The sequence below is a fragment of the Arvicola amphibius genome, chromosome 6, assembly GCF_903992535.2.
Source record: "Arvicola amphibius chromosome 6, mArvAmp1.2, whole genome shotgun sequence".
NCBI classification, from domain to species: domain Eukaryota; kingdom Metazoa; phylum Chordata; class Mammalia; order Rodentia; family Cricetidae; genus Arvicola; species Arvicola amphibius.
Window position 1 is genome coordinate 138,895,294 of NC_052052.2, and position 19,933 is coordinate 138,915,226.

A 19,933-nucleotide genomic window follows, 5' to 3' on the forward strand; every position below is an offset into this window, starting at 1 on the left:
AGTGTTTAATGAGTGCTATGAGGAAAACTGGATATCTGCATGTGAAAGAGTAGAGTAAAACTTAAAAAAAAAACCTCAAAATGGATTAAATGTAGCATTATGAATGGTTGCAGCATGAATCACAGTAACCAAGTTGTGGAACTAACTTAGGTGTCTATCAACAGAGGAAAGGATAAAGAAAATGTGGCATGGGCTACAGAGATGGCTCACTGGATGCTCTTCCAGAGATCCTGGGTTCAATTCTTAGCAACCACATTAGGTCTCACAACCATCTACAATTGTAGTTCCATGGGCTCTAATGCCCTCTTCTGGTATGCAGGCATACACGCAGGGAGAACATCCCTATGTGTGAAGTCTTTTTAAAAAGAAAGATGTGGTATATACACAAAGGGCTTTGATCATGCACCATATCATTTTTGGAATAATGGCTGCAATGGGAGCTAATCAGATTAAACGGTACATCTGTGACAAGTCAAATGCTATTTTTGTTTTATGTGTCTGGCTGTCTTAACTGCTTGTATGTATGTGTGCCCTATGTGTACCTGATCCCCATGGAGGCCAGAGGAGGCTCTTGGAATCCTTGGAACTGGAGTAAAGATGGTTGTGGGCTGCCATATGGGTGCTGGGAATCAAACTGGGGATCTCTGAAAGAGAAGCCAGTACTCTTAATCCCCAAATCATCTCTTCAGTCCCTAAGTGTCCTTATCGGTGGGTCCTAGACTTTAGAGATACGTCAAGTCATACAAACATATGATATGAAAGTAGAAGGAAAGTTGTCTGTAGAGCAGAGGAGACTAATAGGCAAGTAGGTATTGGGGCAATGCGCTCATTGAGTAAGACACCCGTGCGAGAAATGGCCTATGGGACCCACATAAAACAAGGGAACTGTAATGTTATTAAAGCATAGGGAAACCGCTTCTTGATGTTGGTCTCAGCAATGACTTTCATAGATATGACACAGAAGCAGGCACAGAAGTCAGTAAGACTGCATCAACAAGAAAGTGACTGTAGGGCCGAGGGAATGTCTGACCACTTACAGAGAAGGTGTTTGGATATAACTGGTCAGTTGTTGATTTCAAAACCGGTAAGGAACTTGCAGTTCCGATGTGAAAAAAATTAAAAATGAACGAAACACCCAAATGCCCACCAAATCTATAAAAATGTGCCCAGTGTCATTAACCAAAACCCATAGTAAGATAGTAACAACTTAAATGTCTACTAGTGAATGAGTGGTTGACAAAAAATGTGGTGTGCATATGATTCTATCCCATGTTCTATAAAAAAGGAAGTCTTGCCTTTGTGGAAAAGATGAATCTAAAGAATGTTTCACTACATGGAATGAGGCAAATGGAGAGATGCTGTTGTGTGATCCTTACCTATGTGTGGAATCTAAAAGTTTCAAAACCCTAAGAAGCAGAAAATAAAATGATGTTTACCATGTGGGTGGAGAATTGGAGATGTCAAAGCATGCAAATCTTACATCTTCAGATGAACAATTTCTGTAGGTGGCAAATGATGTGTTAAATTAACTTGTAGTAATTAATGATGTAGTAATCAGTAAATGATGTATGGACATATCAAGTCACCACACACAGGAAAGAGTAACCCAATAAAGGAGGCAACTTAAGTCAGAAGAGAGAGAAGCAAGTTTGGGCGGAATCCTTATCCATGTTCTTAGGGCCAGACGGGCAGTCACTGAGGCAGCTGGTCAAACCGACTATTCATTTTATGTAGGGGCATACAAGCCCAATGAGTATACATGCCCCAAGAGACACAAAACTTTTGTGTTTAGGACTGTCCCTCATCTTTTAATGGTCAGATCTGATAGATAGAGCAGCCACTGAATGCTACTTGGCCTTCATTTCTTATTCTATTTACTGAACTAGGAATTGTTTTCTCTAATATTCAGAACTTGGAAGTCCTCATCCATCAGGCAGTTTCTCTTCCTCAGAGCACCCAGAAGTTGAAGAAAATGTCCGTCAGGTACAGCTTATTATTCTTTCAGTTTTCTAGAATTAAAATCACACTTGCATAAAACCATTGCTTGTTGTGTTGACATGATACTCCAGTACCGCTTTCTTATTTTACAGTTACGTACGTGTACCAATTATATATGTCTGTATTTTGTGTTTTAGATTGTGAGCCAAGAATTGTTCATGGAAAACAGCTGCAAACACAAGCTGGAAAATTCAGAACACAGAGGTGGTTGAGTAATTAATTTTTTTTAACAGAAAAAAGTGAAATTAGTCTGGGTCATTTTTCAGATTGCACCAGATAAAACTCATCTTGAACATGTTCCTTTTGTATGTGTTTTACAAAGTGATGATATTCTTTGATTTCATGATCTAATTCCTCTACCTTCAGGTCCTAACATTTTCTCCTCTGCTTGATTCTTTCTAACCAATCAGGATTTACCCTAAAATTTCTGATTGGGTAATTGAAGTTTTCAATTCCAGCTTCATGTCAGCTTGGATTCTCTTCAGTATTTCTATCTTTTTATTGTAGCCACTTTTTGAATTCTTAGTTGTCTTCATCTCATTCAGCATGCTTGTGTTTTCTTGGGTTTCAAGCAGGAGTTTTCTCCTCTCCCCTTTAAGTTCATTCACGTGTTCTTATCCTCTTTAAACTCCTTTGGTCTTTCAAATTCTTTGGTCTTGTTGTTTTTTTGTTTGTTTAAGTTTCATGTCATTGGGTTCATCTAGGTGATTCTCCTTAGCAAAGATGTCCATAGATCTTGGATTTGGGGAGTGTAAATGGAGACTGTACTTTCATTTTCTGGTCACCCAGACCCGAACAATCACACAGAAACTATATTAAATACAACCCTGTTTGGCTGATGGCTCAGGCATATTTCTAAATAACTCTTACATCTTAAATTAATCCATTTCCATTAATCTGCATATCACCACAAGGTTGTGGCTTACAGGTAAGGTTCTGGCATCTTTGTCCTTCAGCAGCTACATGATGTCTCCTTGACTCTGCTTTCTTTCTCCCTGTATCCAGTTTAGTTTTTCCACCTACCTATATTCCGCCCTGCCATAGGCCAAAGCAGCTTCTTTACTAACTGATGTTAATAAAACGTATTCGCAGCATACAGAGGGGATTCCACATCAAGGGAGAGTCATGTCCTGGCCTCTCATAGTTTGTGGGTTTTTTTGTTTGTTTGTTTATTATGTATACAATATTCTTCTTTTTGTGTGTACATCTGCAGGCCAGAAGAGGGCACCAGACCTCATTACAGATGGTTGTGAGCCACCATGTGGTTGCTGGGAATTGAACTCAGGACCTTTGGAAGAGCAAGCAATGCTCTTAACCACTGAGCCATCTCTCCAGCCTCTCATAATTTGTGTTTTGTGACGTGAGCTGGGCATGTGGATTTATTTGACTGGTTGTACATCTGACCAGCCTCTATTGAGTGGAAGTTTTGGCTATTGTCTAAGACTGGTTGCCTTCAGATCTGGTCTGAAGAGTTTTTAGGTCAATCCTTTGAGTGTTTTGCCTTGAGTTTTGACAGGAGAGATTGGGTTGATTCTAGTTCACTGGTAACCAAAAAGCAAGAGAATGTGGCTCCAAGCTTGGTCTGAGCATAGAAAGGCTGTGGTATAAGACACTAGATCTGGGGCTGACTTACTGGTAGACTATGCGTGTGGTGGCTCTTTCTGGTGAGTAGGGGGGACATGTCTGCCTGTTATGACAGTGGGGGCTACTAATGCTCAGCCTGGGAGTAGGCATCCGATGGACTCACCCTGCTGCTTCCTTCCTGTGCAACACCAGATGGTCCTGTGTGGGGGTCTGGGGAACTTGCCTGGCAAACTTTCCCTGCTGTGAGATTCCCAATGGGCTGGAGCAGAGAGGAGAGGTGTTCTGGCGAAGTCACCCAGCTGGTTTGTACTCCTGCACAATTTTAGATGGGATGAGAGTTGTGTGGGGTCTACCATGTTTTCTTTAGTTAATTCATCTGTTGATGAACATGTAGGTTCATGCTATAACTTGGCTATTTTGAATGGTGCTTCAAATGGATGGCCAGGTGTCTCAGTAGTATGCAGACTTAGAGTCCATTGGATATAGGCCCAGGAATGGTGTAGCTGTGTTGTATGGTAGTTCTGTTCTTAGTGTTTTGAGGACCCTTCCTACTGCTGTCCACAGTGGTTACACTAAAAATGTTTCCAACAACACTGGTCAGTAACACCACCCCATCCTTACAGTGTCTGTTGTTCACTTAATGACTGAAGTGAGATCGAATTTCAGTGTGTTTTTTATTTGCATTTCTCTGGTGACTAGAACTGTCCCACGTTTTTAAAATATGCTTACTGACCATGTATACTTAAATTTTGAAAAACCATCTGCCTAATTTCTTTGTTAATTTATCGACTGTATTATTTGTATATGTTTTGGAGTTCTTTATTATTTTCTTCTAAACACTTGTCCCCTGCTGGATATATAGCTGGAAAAGATATTCTCTCATTCTAAAAGTCTCTTCATTCTTTAATTGTTGCTTTTGCTATGCAAAGGCTTTAAGATTTTGTGCAATTTCATTCTTTAATTCTTACAGTGATTTTGTAGGCAATTGGAGTCCTTTTAGGAAGTTCTCGTCTATACCTAGATCTCAAAGTGCTTTCCTTGTATTTTTATCCCGTAGTTTTAGAGTTTCAGATCTTATAGTGACATCTTTCATACAATTCAAGTTGACTTTTGTAGAAAGTGAAGGTTAAGGATCGAGTCTCCCCCTCACATGTGTGCCTAACCCCCAGCACCAATTGTTGAAGAGGTACTAAAAGCTATTGACAGACTCAGTGCAGACTCTATCACACTTTTGGTGACACTCTCCATAGAAGTGTGTGTGTGTGTGTATGTGTGTGTGTGTGTGTGTGTGTGTGTGTGTGTGAGAGAGAGAGAGAGAGAGAGAGAGAGAGAGAGAGAGAGAGACCTTAAAGTTTATAAGGATGCACAAAAGACCTAAATCACCAAAGCATCCCAAACAGGAGGAGAAAAACTGAAGGTATCACCATACCTGACACAGTAACAAATACATTATGGTATTGACACAAAGACACAGAGGTCAGTGGAAGGAATGGAGGATTCACAAATGAAGCCACAGCTACAAGTGTCTGGAAATAGTTTTGCTGTCCACTCTTCTGGCTTTATTGAGAACACTATGTTTAGTGAGTCTGTCTGTACCTTGTGAAACAGAGAATTCCTAAATGTGCCTGAGCTCATCAGAGGGATGTCTGTGACCAAGTCTTCCTTCAGACATCAGTAGACACCAGTGCTTTGATGCATTGGTGGTGCTTGGTCCTCCAGCCCCATCATAAGCAATTAGTAACGAGGAGGAAATGAGGCTCATTTGTGCTGTATCATGTTAGATATTAATTGGCAAGGAGAGGTCCATAGCCAGCAGTTGTGCAATAAATGAATAACTGCAGGGGTACCCACCCCCAAGTGGGACAGCTATAACACAACTCCTACAGCTAAGACTCAGGGACATCACACAAGCGGAGGTGGGAATGTGTGGGGGAGCTTGAGGACTGGGACTAACGCTATGTAACAGTTTCCTCTGCACAGGACACCCATGAACTCGCGGCAACATGGCTGCCCGCACAAAGACCATACCAATTGACACACCATCATAGATGCAGGAAAACCTCATAAGGCCCACCCTAGGTGAAGAGCTACTGGACCTCAATGGCCACTGAGGGAGAGAGAAATAATTATTTTCTTCCAGGGATAAGACCTTAATCCCAAGGAGTCAGCTCTAAATGCACGAACATAAATGCAGTACTAACTGGACTCTGTAGGAGGTTCTCATGTATGTGCGTGTGTGTCTGTAGAGGCTATGAGTATAAGAGGAGGTAGATTGGGGGATGCACAAGAGTTGGTTGGGAGGAGGGTTGCAGAAAGACCCAAATCAGCATAGAGCAGTGCAGACACAGTGGGCACATATGTGAGTTCCTAGAAGAGGACAGGATGCTTTTGAAACAAGAGAAACATGCACACACGAGTTTCATCGCAGTGCTGTTTATGTTTAGAGATGCCAGATGGAAGTATTGCTGCCCCGAAGCAATCAAGATTAGAAGATGCTCCAGGATCCCCCGCTGTGACAGGTGACTCCCATGCGTCCAGCCAGCAGCTAAGGGAGGGGTGATTGATGTGTCTGTTCTTAATGTACCAATGTGAATTACGAAAGCTACATTCTAAGATCACCAGGGCTACTGCAGCCTACGTGCTAAGCATTTTGTTCTTTCTGAGAGGAACAATTTGTTCCACAAATTGTAGATAAAAGCACGCACCCTCCCATTCTAGCATTTTGAGGTCTGCACCGTAGCTCTTCTCTGCGAGCTGCAGGGACTAATATTAGAGACTTCTGTTTAGTCGATAGTTATTACATTTGTGTGCATACATAGTTCATAACCAAAGAGAGTGACCTGGCATGTGTATGTGATCTTGGCCAGCTTTCTGGACGAGTAGTACTATGTGTTGAAATGAAGGGCTCCAAAGAGATAAACTGGGAAGCCCGGAGGCATAGGGTTATGATTTGAGATAACCTGCATTCTATTCCTGGAGCCGCTGGTGTGGACTTGCAGAGGTCACGTGGTGTCCATGCTTCATGCGAATCCTAGAGGCACCTACTATGTTTTCTGTGAGGAACGAATGAGTTGGGGAATGCAAATCCTTAACAGGGACCTCTTATATGCGTAGGTTAAGTCTGGCACCCAGAAACTCTGTTAGGTCACGCCCATTGGCATAACCTGCTCTAGCCTCTGTTATTTATGGACACACCTATGCATGCTGTAGTGCATGTGTGGGGGGGGGGTCAGAGGACACCTTCCCGGTGCCAGTTCTCTCCTTACACCATATGGGACCCAAGGATTGAACTCTGCATCAGGCATGGTGACAAGTGTCCCCACCCACTGAGCCATTTCACTGCCCCCCCCACGTTGTGTATTCTTACAACTTCCTGTGATAGCCAAGCCTGTTCGCAGACACAGTATCAACTGAGCTGATTTAAGGTGCTGAGGAGGTTAGGATGGAATGAACACTTGAAAGAGGGTGGGATTTGGTGGGAGGCAGCATGAGGCGCTTGCTTGTCTGACTCATTCAGTATGAGCTAGCTAGTGTGGTCCTGATCAGGGTCAGCCATGTTCCCGAATCAGATCCAAATAGCTAGTTGGAGGTGCGTATGGTTTATATTTGTGCTTCTGAAAAAGTGGTCCATCCTCCGGCCAGCAGATAGACCAAGTATGTCTACTTGAGCATTTTTTGTTATCTTTAATATTTTATTTTTGTTTATCAGATATTTCTACTCCATCCCAAGAAGATGTGCCAGATAGTGCAAATAGCTCTGCTTTGAAAACAGCCCTTGAGAACTTCACTAGAGACATGAAAAGAAAATTTGAGGTATCTGTCCACTAAATCAGGAAGTAAAAAGTGAGCCAGAAAAACACACCAATATATGTAATATCTACAAAACATGAATGAGAAGGCCAAATAGTGGAAGGTGGTTAACAGGAACTGGGGGGGGGGGGATGAGCAGGCACTGGTCAGCAGGTGTAAACAAACTGAGCGATCTCTCCAGTTCCATGTTTTCAATTTGTCAACTGCATCACTCAATAAAGATGGGCAAAAAGGCAATAGAAAGAAACTTGGTTCACTCTGAATTTACCGTCCCATATTCCTTTTGTTCTTCAATACAATCTCCTTCACGTATGAAGGTCTCCTGGGTGGGAGGCAGGGCCACTCATCTTGGCTGTGGTCCCTGATTTTTATTGCTATTCTGCACTGTAATTTTTTATTGGTAAGACTACTCCCTGTCCATTCTCTCCAGTGGGACCAAATGTTCTTGGCTTGGTTTCACTGGTGGCATTCCCAGAAGGCAGTGATTTGGCCACAGGGACAAATTAAGGAGGGGGGACTGTGTGTGGGAGAGCAGACTCTAAGACACAGGGGGAGGGGAAGGTGGGAGGGTGTCTGTTTAGTAACAGCAGATCTTTGAAGCCCTGGGTGTAAAAGCCACCACGGCTTTGTCTGTGAGATGCGCATCACAGCAATTTTAGGCTCCTCTGACCTTATCCTATGTGAAAGTCCCTAATGACGTCTATATCAGCATATTTGAGAAAAATATCCCCAGCCAACATCTTTCTAATAATTCAGGAAACCTCCAGAATTCCAGAATCCTGCCAATGTATAATGGGCACATTATATATATTGAATCAGTAGCATGGATACAGGGTTTGTATCAATAGTATGAATATAGTATATATACAGTATGAATACATTGTATCAATAGTATGAATATAGTATCCTATCAATAGTATGAATATAGTACGTATATAATATAAATACATTGTATAAATAGTATAAATATATATAGTATAAATACAATATTGTATCAATAGTATGAATATAGGGTTTTCTAGTTTCTCGAGTGCCTGAAATGTACACAGGATGATGCCGTACTGGTCTCTCGGTAGGAATGTTTCCTTTGAGCATCACTGTGTGCTGCTGGTGCCTTGCTAATACAGTAAACACTTAACTTATGTACCATGTTTAGCCAAATGCGATTAATCTGTTCTTTTGTGTGTTTTGGGTTTAGCTCAAGCAGAAAGAAATTCCACTTTCTTCAGAGAAGGCGAAGGAAGTGCCAGGCTGCCTCGTCAGACTTTGGAACCAGATATACATGCGCAGGTAAATACTGGATTGAAAAGCAGAGTCATGGAAGTGAAGCAGCATTTATCTTGGGACCACTATGTGTGTGGTGGAAAAGGGGGCTAAGGAGGTACTGTGTGAGGGGGAGGTGAGAGGGGAGCTGACCTCAGCATTCTCCTCCAGCCTCCTCATGATCTGCCAGTGACCAGTCCTAAAACAGGCTTACTTGTGAAGACAGTGCAGGCCTGGGAAGCCATGCAAAAACAGACTGAAGTGTGGTATGTCCCTCCAACTGACTGTCATCTAACCAAGGGAAGAAACTTATGTTTTTAGTTAAAATATAGTCCTACCATTCTCTCCCTTCCCCTTCCATTGCTGAGCCTCTCTCAAATACCCTCCCTCCAACTCCTTCCATGCCACCCATCCCTCAAGCTTATAGCCTCTTTTTCTTGGACTGTTATTGTTACAAGTGTGCGTGCGCACGCACACACACACACACACACCAATACACATTCTAAACATGAATGAATCTTGAAAACATCCTCAGAGACAGACGCCAGGTCCTAGAGGAATAGCGCATGGTTCCACTTAAATGAGAGGTACCCACCGAAGTGAGAAAATTCTAGAGACAGAAGACACCAAAGAGGCTGAAGAAGAGACTGCTGTTGTTTAATTAGTGCAGGGTTGTTTTTAATGTTTCTCATGACAAGAACACTTTGTAAATGTGTAATGGTGAGGCCTTCAGAGTACCATGAATGAGCCTGAGCACTTTGAATTGCCCTCTTAAACAGGATGAGAAGGGTAAATTTTATGTTATGCTGTGTTAAGACGATATAATACATATAACACCCTTATGACCGAGTCAGTAGGGTGTGCCACCATGCCTGATTTCAGAGAAGTGAAGAAGGGCTTCTGTGTAATTAGAGTCCGTTTAGAACAACCGCTATGGAAGCACTTTTTTTGAGTGAGATCTGGGAACAAAGATTTGAGTGGCACGGGAGTGTTGGAGAGAGTGCTTGAGATGGGGGGAGGGGAGGGGAGATTCGCTTAGCTGAAATAGAAATGTTCTTGGAATTCAAATGCATTACTTGAGTGAGAATTTACAACTTTTTCCAAGTTCTTGTATACATGCAATGGCAAAGCCGTGGAAGACTCTGGATTTGTGGAGTTCCTGTTGTATTTTAAGGACCTTACCCTCAAGCCATATATGCACTCAGCTAACAAACACTGAACGCTAATTCCAGGTGCTCACTCCATGCTTTTACTGTGTGAGGGTCAGCTATGAGGTAACTTTCTGATTGTTAACAGAGACCCGAGGTAGCCAGGCATGATGGCCCATGCCTGCAATTCCAGCACTTCAGAGGCTGAGGCAGGAGAATTGCCATGGTTTTGGGTCAGTCTGGGATACGCAATGAGTTTTAGATCAGGCTGAGATTGTGCAGTGAGACCCTGTTGCAATAAAACTAGGCCCCATGTGCACATGTGTGCACATATTTTGACTCATGGTTTTGGAGGATTCAATCTGTGATGAACTGGCTCTGTTTCTTGGGTCCTGTGTTAGAGGAAGGAAGGTATCATGGCAAGAATGGGTAGGAGAGAAAACTGTTCAACTGACGGTTAGGAAATAAAAATAAAAGAGTCCCACACCTCAGACACCTTTGAGGATGCTCATAATGATCTCAGACCTCCCAGTAGGCCCTACCTCCATCACTTTCTAGTAATGTTCCCTTGAAACAAAGATTTTTAATATTGTACATCCAAATAAGCAGAAAGCTGCAGGAGATCTGTTTATGTGGAGCATCCGGCCTAAAGGAAAAGAGACAGCATGCCAATAGATGAGCCATTTAAACGGTGCTGAGACACAGAATGGTGACGTTTGGGAAATGGGTGCCGGAACCTACCTGACCACGGCTCTCACAGCAGCGCAAGGCCAGACAGAGGGAAGCAAGCAGACAGTAGAAGGGGTGAGACGGCATCCCATCTCCTTCCTGGGACCATCTCTCCTTTACTGGGATGACATCGTGGCTCCTTCTGGGTGCTGCCAGGGGCTCAGGAGAGTTCAAGTCTCTGGGATCAGGGATCACTGAACATGGAAAAGGGGGAAGAGAAGAAAGGTACCAGCTTGTTTTAAAAATATCTGGTAAATGTGTTCTCGTGGGGCTATTGTGTCACACCCAATTGGTCCCACTGAAGGCTGTTGCTTTCATGTTTGGCAGACTGAACGAGCTGGAGAGGTTTCGCAGTTCGGCTCTTCAGGAGCTGAGCAAGTTGGAGGAGAATCTTCAGGGTCTCAAATGCCTCGAAGAGGATGCTCTGGCAAGTTCCTTGTTTGTCCTGTCTCTGGGAAGAAAGAGAACATTTTCTTAAAAAAAAAAAAAAAAAGAAGCACCGAGTGTTTAGTCAAACATCTTTATTCCACTTCAGGAGTTCTGGGAGAAACAGTGGGCTGACTTGGAGTCATTCTGTGATCAGCAAGAGCTGAGGTACCTTGAAAACTAGTCTTTCTAGAAGTATCTTTTTGTTGCTGTTTGTTTGTTAGGGTTTCAATATGGAGCCCTGGTGGTCTCAGAACTCAAGCTGGCCTGAAACTCATATAGATCCTCCAACTCTATCTCCTGGGTGCTGGGATTAAAAGCATAAACCATCACATCTGGCTCATTATGGCATTTCAAATATGTAACATTTTTATTTATTATGTGTGTATTATGATGAAGGATGTAGCTTGCATGTCAGCACACACATTTAGGGGTTAGGTGATGATTTTGTGGGGTTAGTTATCTCACCTTTAAATGCGCTCCAGGGCTCAAACTCAGGTTGTCAGGCCTGTATAGCGAGCATCCTTAGCCACTGGACCATCTTGTGGCCCCGATACGACATTTTCATGTACATACAGAACACACTTAGCTCAGATGTACTCCTGTCACTTTCTCTTGCCCACCCTCTGTGCCTGCTGGTCCCCTCCTTCTCAGGAACTAGTTTCCACGCCTTTGTACAAGAACATGGGTAAGGGGTTGTTTGCAGGAGCGTGGACAGCTGGTAGGGGCCACACCACTGTCTCTCCCCATTTTTGTACCTGCCTTTGAGCCCTGTAACTGCTAGGAAATACCACTGCATGGTGGTGGGGTTGCAATAATGGGAAAAACAAATAATGTGTTAATGTTACCTCGGAGTTTTGACTTCCCAGGGCCTCGGGTTCCTTATGGGCTCCTCAACGCACAGTTTGAGAGCAGCTCTGCCCTATGTCTCAGAAGTCTTCTAAAACAGGAAAGGCTCGTTTATTCCAATTATCCCCAACTCCCAGTTTAAGCAACCCACTCTTCAGTTAGCATTGCTAGATAGTAATTATTGTTTACATCTATCTCCCTTTGATTCAGGCCGTTGGGGGAATTTAGAATGTCTTAGGGAACATTCTTCCACATGTACAGCCTTAAGCTTTTGGTTTTAATCTCTTTTCTTTCTAAGGCAGAAAATGACTGCCCCCCTGGCTTGCAAATGGCAGATAAGAATGCTGCTGTTAGCTCACACTGAGTGGTGGCTGGGCTCACTGCTCTTGGCTGAGTGCTCCATGTTTAGTATCCCTGCAAGAGGTTAGGGAACTCAGTCAAGATCACACAGGTATCCAGTGAACGCTCCCCGTCAGGTGTTCATCTCAATAATAGCATTATCACTCTTCCTGGAGATTTACCAAGGACAGCCTCAACCTCTGGCCTTGGACTTAAGGACTCGAGTGGTGAGTGCCGTAAAAGTGTGAGCTCGTGGTACTGACAGACAGTTCCTAAAGTAGACCGAAGTGGAAAGATAAATGAATCTTTTATGTTGATAAAAGATAGTAATTGGGTTGACACAAACCCTCTCCGGCATTGTCATCGGTGGTGGTGCACACCTTTAATCCCAGCACTCGGGAGGCAGAGGCAGGTGGATCTCTGTGAGTTCGAGGCCAGCCTGGTCTACAAGAGCTAGTTCCAGGACAGGCTCTAAAAAAGCTGCAGAGAAACCCTGTCTCGAAAAACCAAAAAAAGAAAAAAAAAAAAAAAAACAACAATCTACAGACTAAGCCTGTGATACACATGTAGATTATATGTTCTTGTTTTTAATGTGCCTAATATGAATGTAGTAAGTGATGGATCAATTTTTTTTCAGGTTTAACTCAGCTCAGCCTTTATAAGGCTAGCCAAAGCCTGGCTTTATGACTGCACCCCTCAGGTAGGTACAGACATTGACGTTGTTCAGTCTTTGTGAATTAAGCCCTGAAAAAACCCTGATGCTTTTTACTTCCTTTCTGTTCTGAGCTTCCTCCAGCCCTACACTTAGGGCCTTGGGTCAGTCATTCAGTCTTTAGAGTTGTGCCTGCCCCAGTTTATCAAGCACTGTGCTAAACACAGAGATGCGGTGGCTGTTTAGCACGCAGATACATTCCTGCCAAATCAAAGTTCTAAGCCTGTGAGATGGCTCGGTAGGTAGAGGCATTTGCTACTGAGCCTGAAAACCTGAATTCAGACCCTGGAACCCACATGGTAGAAGGAAAGACTCCTGGAAATTGTTCTCCAACCTCTGCACATGTTACACACGCATATGCATGCACACACACGCAGACACACACATGCTGGCACACAGGCTCATGTTCACATTCGTATGCACACAGACACGCACACACTCACTGGCATGCAGGCTCATATTCATACTCGTATGTGTGCACACACACATACACACACCCAAAAAATTAAAACAATAACCTGTTACTAGAGAGATGGCTCAATGGTTAGGAGCTCTGCTGCTTTCCAGAAGTCAGTTCCCAGCACCCACATGGAGACTCGCACTCAGGATCTGATTCCCTCTTCTGGACTATGTGGACACCGCATGCATATGGTGTGCAGACATGTTACATGCAGGCAAAAACCCACATATAAAATATCACATAATAAGTCCATCTACAAAATAACCTTATGCTTGGGTAAGTACATTGAATCTGGTAAGTCACAGCATTAGGAATAGATTCATCTATAGTTTATCTTGCCTAAGTATGCTGATTGGTTCCCCATCTGGTTTCCATTCTCCCTGCTTTCTTACTAACGGTTAAGCATAGAACTAACTGAAGGGCTGTGTTTAAGACTGTGAGTTCCCAGAATGTCAGAGTCATGAACACGGTTCTCAAAAAGGAAAGGAGTGGCGGTCTTGTTGAGTTCTTAGGACCCAGGAGGTGTGATGGCTGTGCCTTGACAAATCACTGTTTCTCCCTTTCCTTTTCCTCCAGGACAATAGCCTGAGGAGGGAGCTGGAGTCTGTGGTGCCTTGGCGCAGGAGCTGCCCTTCACAGCTATGCTCCTTACCAGCTGCTGAGCCAGGGCGGGAGAGGGAGGGATGGGGCAGGCTCACAGTTCCTACTGCGTTATCCATTAGTTCACAGAAACTAAGCCTTTTATTCAGATGTGGCCTAATAATAGAAAAATCCAAGATGTTCAGCAATTTCAAGCGGTTTACTTTTCATGTAATTTATGAGGAGTAAACTTTATTTTAACTGGAGAAATGCCTTTGAGTTTTGCGGGAACCAGACCTTTAGCAGCAGCATCTGCAGAGAGATTATTTTGTAAACCCCTTTTAAAGGAAAAATAACCTGAAAACAGAACGCGATGGGATCAGTTTGACATGAAACTGTAAGGGGCACAGCTTTGCCCTTCAGGCATTTCTGCTGCCCCAGCTCTCTACTCCAGGCATGCTCAGTAGAGGAGAAATACCCCCCCCTCAGGCCACTCCTAAAGTCTCCCATGAAGTTTGTGTGCAGAGGGCTTCATGGACAGTGGGGCATCTGAATCTATTTTAGAGAAATTAAACAAAGCCCATCTCATCTAAGGCCACTCACGAAGTCAGATGGGTTGTGGCTGGACCAGCCGGGACGGTGTATTGAGCGGTTATGTTCTCAATAAAATTCAGCGAGCTATGCTATTGATTGCATATTAATTTGCAGTTTTCTTCTAATACAAACGTATGTGATCCTAATTGAATTGTCGAGGTTTTTTTTCTTTATAACTTTTAATGACGTGTGCTTTAGTGCACTGCCATAAGGTTTTGCTTATAAGAGCACATGTATTTTTTTAAACTTAATTAATTAATTTTACACCCTGGCTGCAGTTTCCCCTCCCTCCTCTCCTCCTTGTTCCCCTCACCTTCCCTCTGTCCTCCCCCCAACCCACTCCTCCTGTCATTTCTGTTTAGAAATAGGCAAAGTCACAAGGAGAGAGGTCATTTTTACTGGGTAATCAAGACTGACTTACCGTAGGAGAGGTACTATTTGAGGTACGTCTTTCAGGATAAGGATGGTTTTCTTAGGGCAAAGAAAGAGAGATAAATATGGCTATATGAACCATGGCAGGAAAACCAAAAATGTGTTCGAGGCCATGGAACTAGAAAGTATTCTGGGGAACAAAGTTCCTCAAGGCCCACACTAACCTTTCTTTACCCACATGACTGGAAGGACTGATTCCGTGGATGAGAACTAATGGCAGGGACTGATGAAGTTAACGCAGTGGCTCAGGAAGACTTGGATGTATGCTGTGGAATCCAGGCTACTGAAAGAGGCTGCTGCCGCGGCAGAGGCTCTAACTACAGCTTACCGAGTATATTAGCTACGTTGCATTGTCATGAGCGTAGTAGGCAACAGGAAAGCAAGGTAACCTCAGCTATTGTTAGAGCTATTGTTCAGTCCAGGATGGAGGGGGGAGCATGGTGGGACTCATGGGAGGGGGGGGGGCGAGCAGCAGACCTTCCCTTCTCATTTCCTACGAGAGCACAGAGAACATGGAGAAATATGGGGCAGGCTGAGTCCTTCACAGGCCCAGCTGGAGTGGCTCACTTCTATCCGTAGGGCCCCATCTTCCCAGGCCCAGACAGTTGTCTTTTGACTGCAAAAATGAAACCATGAATATTAGCTTCATGGAAAGGTGTGTAGAATTTCCTGTCATCTTGGCTTTGTGTTATTGGTGTTTTCTGTACCTCTTTTGCTTAGCTGTTATTCAAGACTGGTTCATTCTCCCCTGGATGTATTTGTCTTTCTCTTCAGTAAATTTTTTTTCAAGTATCTTCAGTAGACCTGGATTAGTGGTCATAAATTCCTTCAGCCTATATTTTTAATGGAGAGTTTTCTTCCAATTATGACTGATAGCTTTGCTGGATATAATAGTCTGTATTGGCAGTTCTTGTCTTTTGAAACTTGGATGGCACTGTTCCAAGTACCTTCCTGCTCCTACATCATCCCAGGTATCGCCCTGCTTCTGCATTATCAAGGTTTATGTTGGGTGCCAGCTCTCTAAACTCCGGATTCAGAAGGTTGGCTATAGCAGGCAAAAGCTGACTAAAAAGGTCTGAGGGTAAACGAAATAAATTAGCTCACATAAATCTTTTCATCATGCCCCATTTATTCTTCCTATGTTCTCCCTAACGTTCTCTCCAGGGCTCTTTTGATGTTCTCCCAAAGATCTCTCTTGATGTTTCTCTTTCAATGTTCCTTGCTGTTCTTTGCTGTTTCCTTTCGATGTTCCTCCCAATTCTACAAGGTTTCCAGTATATATACTTACACATAGTTAACAGTTCATAGACGATAGCAATGGTACCAAGCATGTGTTTCTTAGGGCTAACAAGATGGATAAAGACTGACAAAGTAGGCACCAGGTGTCTTACTCCTGTCTCAGAGTGGGCACGGCTGTGAAACTCCCCTGTGGATGCCAGGAGGATTAGTTAAGAATGATGCTGTAAAATCAGTACAGAATTCTAAGAGGAGAAAAAAGTGGGTTGTGTGTACTAACGACGTTTCCTAAGTGTGAGCAGTTAAGCTAGAATATTGTGATCAATAATTGTAGAGGAAAACGCAGAAGTGCTGTTGTACTTTCTAAGCACTTCCTCTTTCTTCCCAGGCAACTGGGAACACAGTGTTGTGGTTACCATGGTAACCAGCCTAGGCTGCAGCATTGGGCGGGGATGGTGCTTGATTTGTATGGGCATTTTGCTAACTGAATTAAAGGGAATATTTTTGGAGCCTGCTGCTTCCAACCCCTGGTAGGATGCCTGCTGGCACCCAGGTGGGAAAGACTTCCTTTCTCTGGGGTTGTTTTAGTGGCCCAAGTTTTTTTCCTGTACTTTTTTTTAGGGGTAAAGGGACGAACAGTTAATTTGTGTCAAATGAAAGATGAAGGTAAGTATAGAATAGTAATAGCTTGTTAGGGTAAAGCAAAGGTCAAGAGGCTGCATTTTCCTGAGTTGGCTGTTGGAGATTTTAGGGCCGTCTAGATCTGCTTATCAGTAAGGGCAAATATGCTGTCTCTCCTGCTCAGTGCCTGACTTCTGAGGTTCCTTACATGGTCCGTTAGCAGGGGTCCCTTTCTTATTGGAAGTCCTGTCAATAAGGATAATTGTGAGGGACTAGGTTTATGTAGATTTGACTATGAGGACAAAGGTTTGGCTGAGTGAATGTTTTCACCCCAGGGCCCCACCGTGTGGGAGAAGGTCATCCAGTTTCAGTACAGGAAAAGTCAGGTTTAAAGAATGATTTATTGGCTGCTGGGATATTTCGGGATGAATCCCATTATGGAAGGGAGAAAAGCCATGGCTTCACAAGATTTCTACAGAATTGACAGCCACTATTCAAAAGACAGGTGTTCCCAAAGCTCTGCAAATCGGGGTTCCTGGTGGATTTGTCTGTATGTACAGATTATACTCCTGTGGGTTTGTATATGGACCTGTAAGCTGTACTTTTATTGTATAATGCTTGCGGCTCTCATCACTGCATCATCCCAAGCACCTCCCTGCTCCTGCATCATCCCGAGAGCCTTCCAGACCACTGCAGCCTTCTCTAGTTTCTGTTGAGAGTCTCTGGTTACTCTGATAGGCCTAGGCCTGTCTCTGCTATGTGGCTGTCTGTTTCTCTCTAGCCACTGTTTTTATATCTTTGTTTTCAGTAGTGGGTTAATTATCACATAACAAGAGGAAGTTCTTTTCTGGTCTTGTCTGTGTTCTAAGTGCCTCCAGTATCTATATAGGTACCATTTTTGCCTATTTTTAAAGAAATTTCTTCTGTGGCTTCATTTAAAATGTTTGCTATTCCTTTAGAGGGGAATTCATTTTCATTTTGTGGTTGTTGTAGAGTATCCTGTGTGTCGTACAAGTCCTGTCCACACCTCTTAACAATTCATCTGTCTTTATTTGGAATGTCCAACTTCCTCACCTTGTCTTCAAGGCCTTCTCTTTTATCCTCCCCTTGATCTATCCTATTGGTGAAGCTTAACACAAATATTTTTTTCAAATTGTTTTTATTGCGCCATATCTTTTTCTCTGCTTCCCTCCCTTCCTCTCCCCTCCCCTTCTACCCTCTCCCATGGTCCCCATGCTCCCAATTTACTCAGGAAATCTTGTCTTTTTCTACTTCCCATGTAGATTAGATCCATGTATGTCTCTCTTAGGGTCCTCTTTGTTGTCTAGGTTTTCTGGGATTATAAATTTTAGGCAGGGTTTTCTTTGTTTTATGTCTAAAGTCTGCTTATGAGTGAGTCCATATTTGTCTTTCTGAATTAGGGTGACCTCACTCAATATGATTTTTTCTAGATCTGTCCATCCATTTGCCTGCAAATTTCAAGACGTCATTATTTTTTTTTCTTCTGAGTAAAACTCCACGGTGTAAATATACCTCATTTCCCTTATCCATTCTTCGGTTGAGGGGCATTTAGGTTGTTTCCAGGTTCTGGCTATGACAAACAATGCTGCTATGAACAGAGTTGAGCACATGTCCTTGTGGTATGACTGCGCATCCTTTGTGTATATACCCTATAGTGGTATTGCTGGGTCTTTGAGGTAGGTTGTTTCTTAATTTTTTGAGAAATCACCATACTATTATCCAAAGGGGCTGTTCCAGTTTACACTCCCACCAGCAATGGAGGAGTATTCTCTTTACCCCACATATCCTCTCCAGCATAACTTGTCATCATTGTTTTTGATCTTGGCCATTTCTATAGGTATAAGATGGAATCTCAAGAGTTGTTTTGATTTTCATTTCTCTGATGGGTAAGGATGTTGAGCATTTCCTTAAGTGTCTTTCAGCCATTTTAGATTCATCTATTGAGAGTTCTCTGTTTAGGTCTGTCCCCCATTTTTTAACTGGATTATTTGGTTTTTTGATGACCATTTTCTTGAGTTCTTTGTATATTTTAGAGATCAGTCCTCTGTCTGATGTGGAGTTGGTGAAGATCTTTTCCCATTCTCTAGGCTGCCATTTTGTCTTGTTGATCATGTCTTTTGCTTTACAGAAGCTTTTCAGTTTCAGGAGGTCCCATTTATTAATTGTTTCTCTGTGTCTGTGCTGCTGGAGTTATATTTAGGAAGTGGTCTCTTGTGCCAATGCATTCAAGTGTACTTCCCACTTTCTCTTCTATGAGGTTCAGTGTGGTTAGTTTTATGTTGAGGTCTTTGATCCATTTGGACTTGAGTTTTGTACATGACAATAGATATGGATCTATTTTTGTTCTTCTACATGTTGATATCCAATTATGCCAGCACCATTTGTTAAATGCTTTTTTAATTTTATATATTTTTTGCTTCTTTGTCAAAAATCAGGTGTTTGTAGGTATGTGGATTAATATCTGGGTCTTTGATCCTGTTCCATTGGTCCTCCTGTCTGTTTTTTTATGCCAGTACCAGGCTGTTTTCAGTACTGTAGCTCTGTAGTAGAGTCTGAAGTCAGGGATTGTGATGCCTCCAAAAGTTCCTTTATTGTACAGAACTGTTTTGGCTATGGTTTTTGTTTTGTTTTGTTTTTCCATATGGAGTTGAGTACCATTCTTTCGAGGTCTGTGAAGAATTTTGCTGATATTTTGATGAGCATTGCATTGAATCTGTAGATTGGTTTTGGTAAGATTACCATTTTTACTATGTTAATTCTACCTACCCAAGAACATAAGAGATCTTTCCACTTTTTGGTGTCTTCTTCAATTTCTTTCTTCAAAGATTTAAAGTTCTTTTTTAAAAAAAAAATATTTATTTTGTATACAATATTCTGTCTACATGTATGTCTGCAGGCCAGAAGAGGGCACCAGATCTCATTACAGATGGTTGTGAGCCACCATGTGGTTGCTGGTAATTGAACTCAGGACCTTTGGAAGAGCAGGTAATGCTCTTAACAGCTGAGCCATCTCTCCAGCCCAGATTTAAAGTTCTTATCATACAAGTTTTCCACTTGTTTGGTTATAGAAGTCTTCCACGTGTTTGGTTAGAGTTACTCTGTGATATTTTATGTTATTTGTGGCTATTATGA

General features: G+C 42.8%; 1 protein-coding gene and 1 long non-coding RNA gene across 8 annotated transcripts in view; one reads left to right on the forward strand and one right to left on the reverse strand.

The window, feature by feature from the left end:
* Sycp2l (synaptonemal complex protein 2 like) overlaps positions 1 to 14,690 on the forward strand; it is a 56,334-nt gene extending 41,644 nt beyond the window's left edge. For 2 of the 7 annotated variants that reach the window (XM_038335363.1, XM_038335360.1), the window contains 9 exons: positions 1,910 to 1,983; positions 2,136 to 2,202; positions 6,027 to 6,101; positions 7,292 to 7,395; positions 8,591 to 8,682; positions 10,860 to 10,959; positions 11,068 to 11,126; positions 12,784 to 12,846; positions 13,895 to 14,690. In XM_038335363.1, coding sequence (XP_038191291.1) covers positions 1,910 to 1,983; positions 2,136 to 2,202; positions 6,027 to 6,101; positions 7,292 to 7,395; positions 8,591 to 8,682; positions 10,860 to 10,959; positions 11,068 to 11,126; positions 12,784 to 12,808 — 596 coding nt within the window. In that variant the 3' untranslated portion in view covers positions 12,809 to 12,846; positions 13,895 to 14,690. Of the gene's footprint in view, positions 1 to 1,909; positions 1,984 to 2,135; positions 2,203 to 3,774; positions 3,885 to 6,026; positions 6,102 to 7,291; positions 7,396 to 8,590; positions 8,683 to 10,859; positions 10,960 to 11,067; positions 11,127 to 12,783 lie in introns of those variants that run through there. The other 5 variants (XR_005285960.1, XM_038335359.1, XR_005285962.1 and 2 more) reach the window with 5 other exon arrangements.
* On the reverse strand, positions 9,651 to 17,969 carry LOC119817908. The gene is made up of 3 exons (XR_005285963.1): positions 13,377 to 17,969; positions 11,807 to 11,898; positions 9,651 to 10,983 (listed from the first exon to the last, which is right to left on the reverse strand). It is a non-coding gene; the product is annotated as an uncharacterized LOC119817908 (long non-coding RNA).
* Positions 17,970 to 19,933: the final 1,964 nt, after the last annotated feature.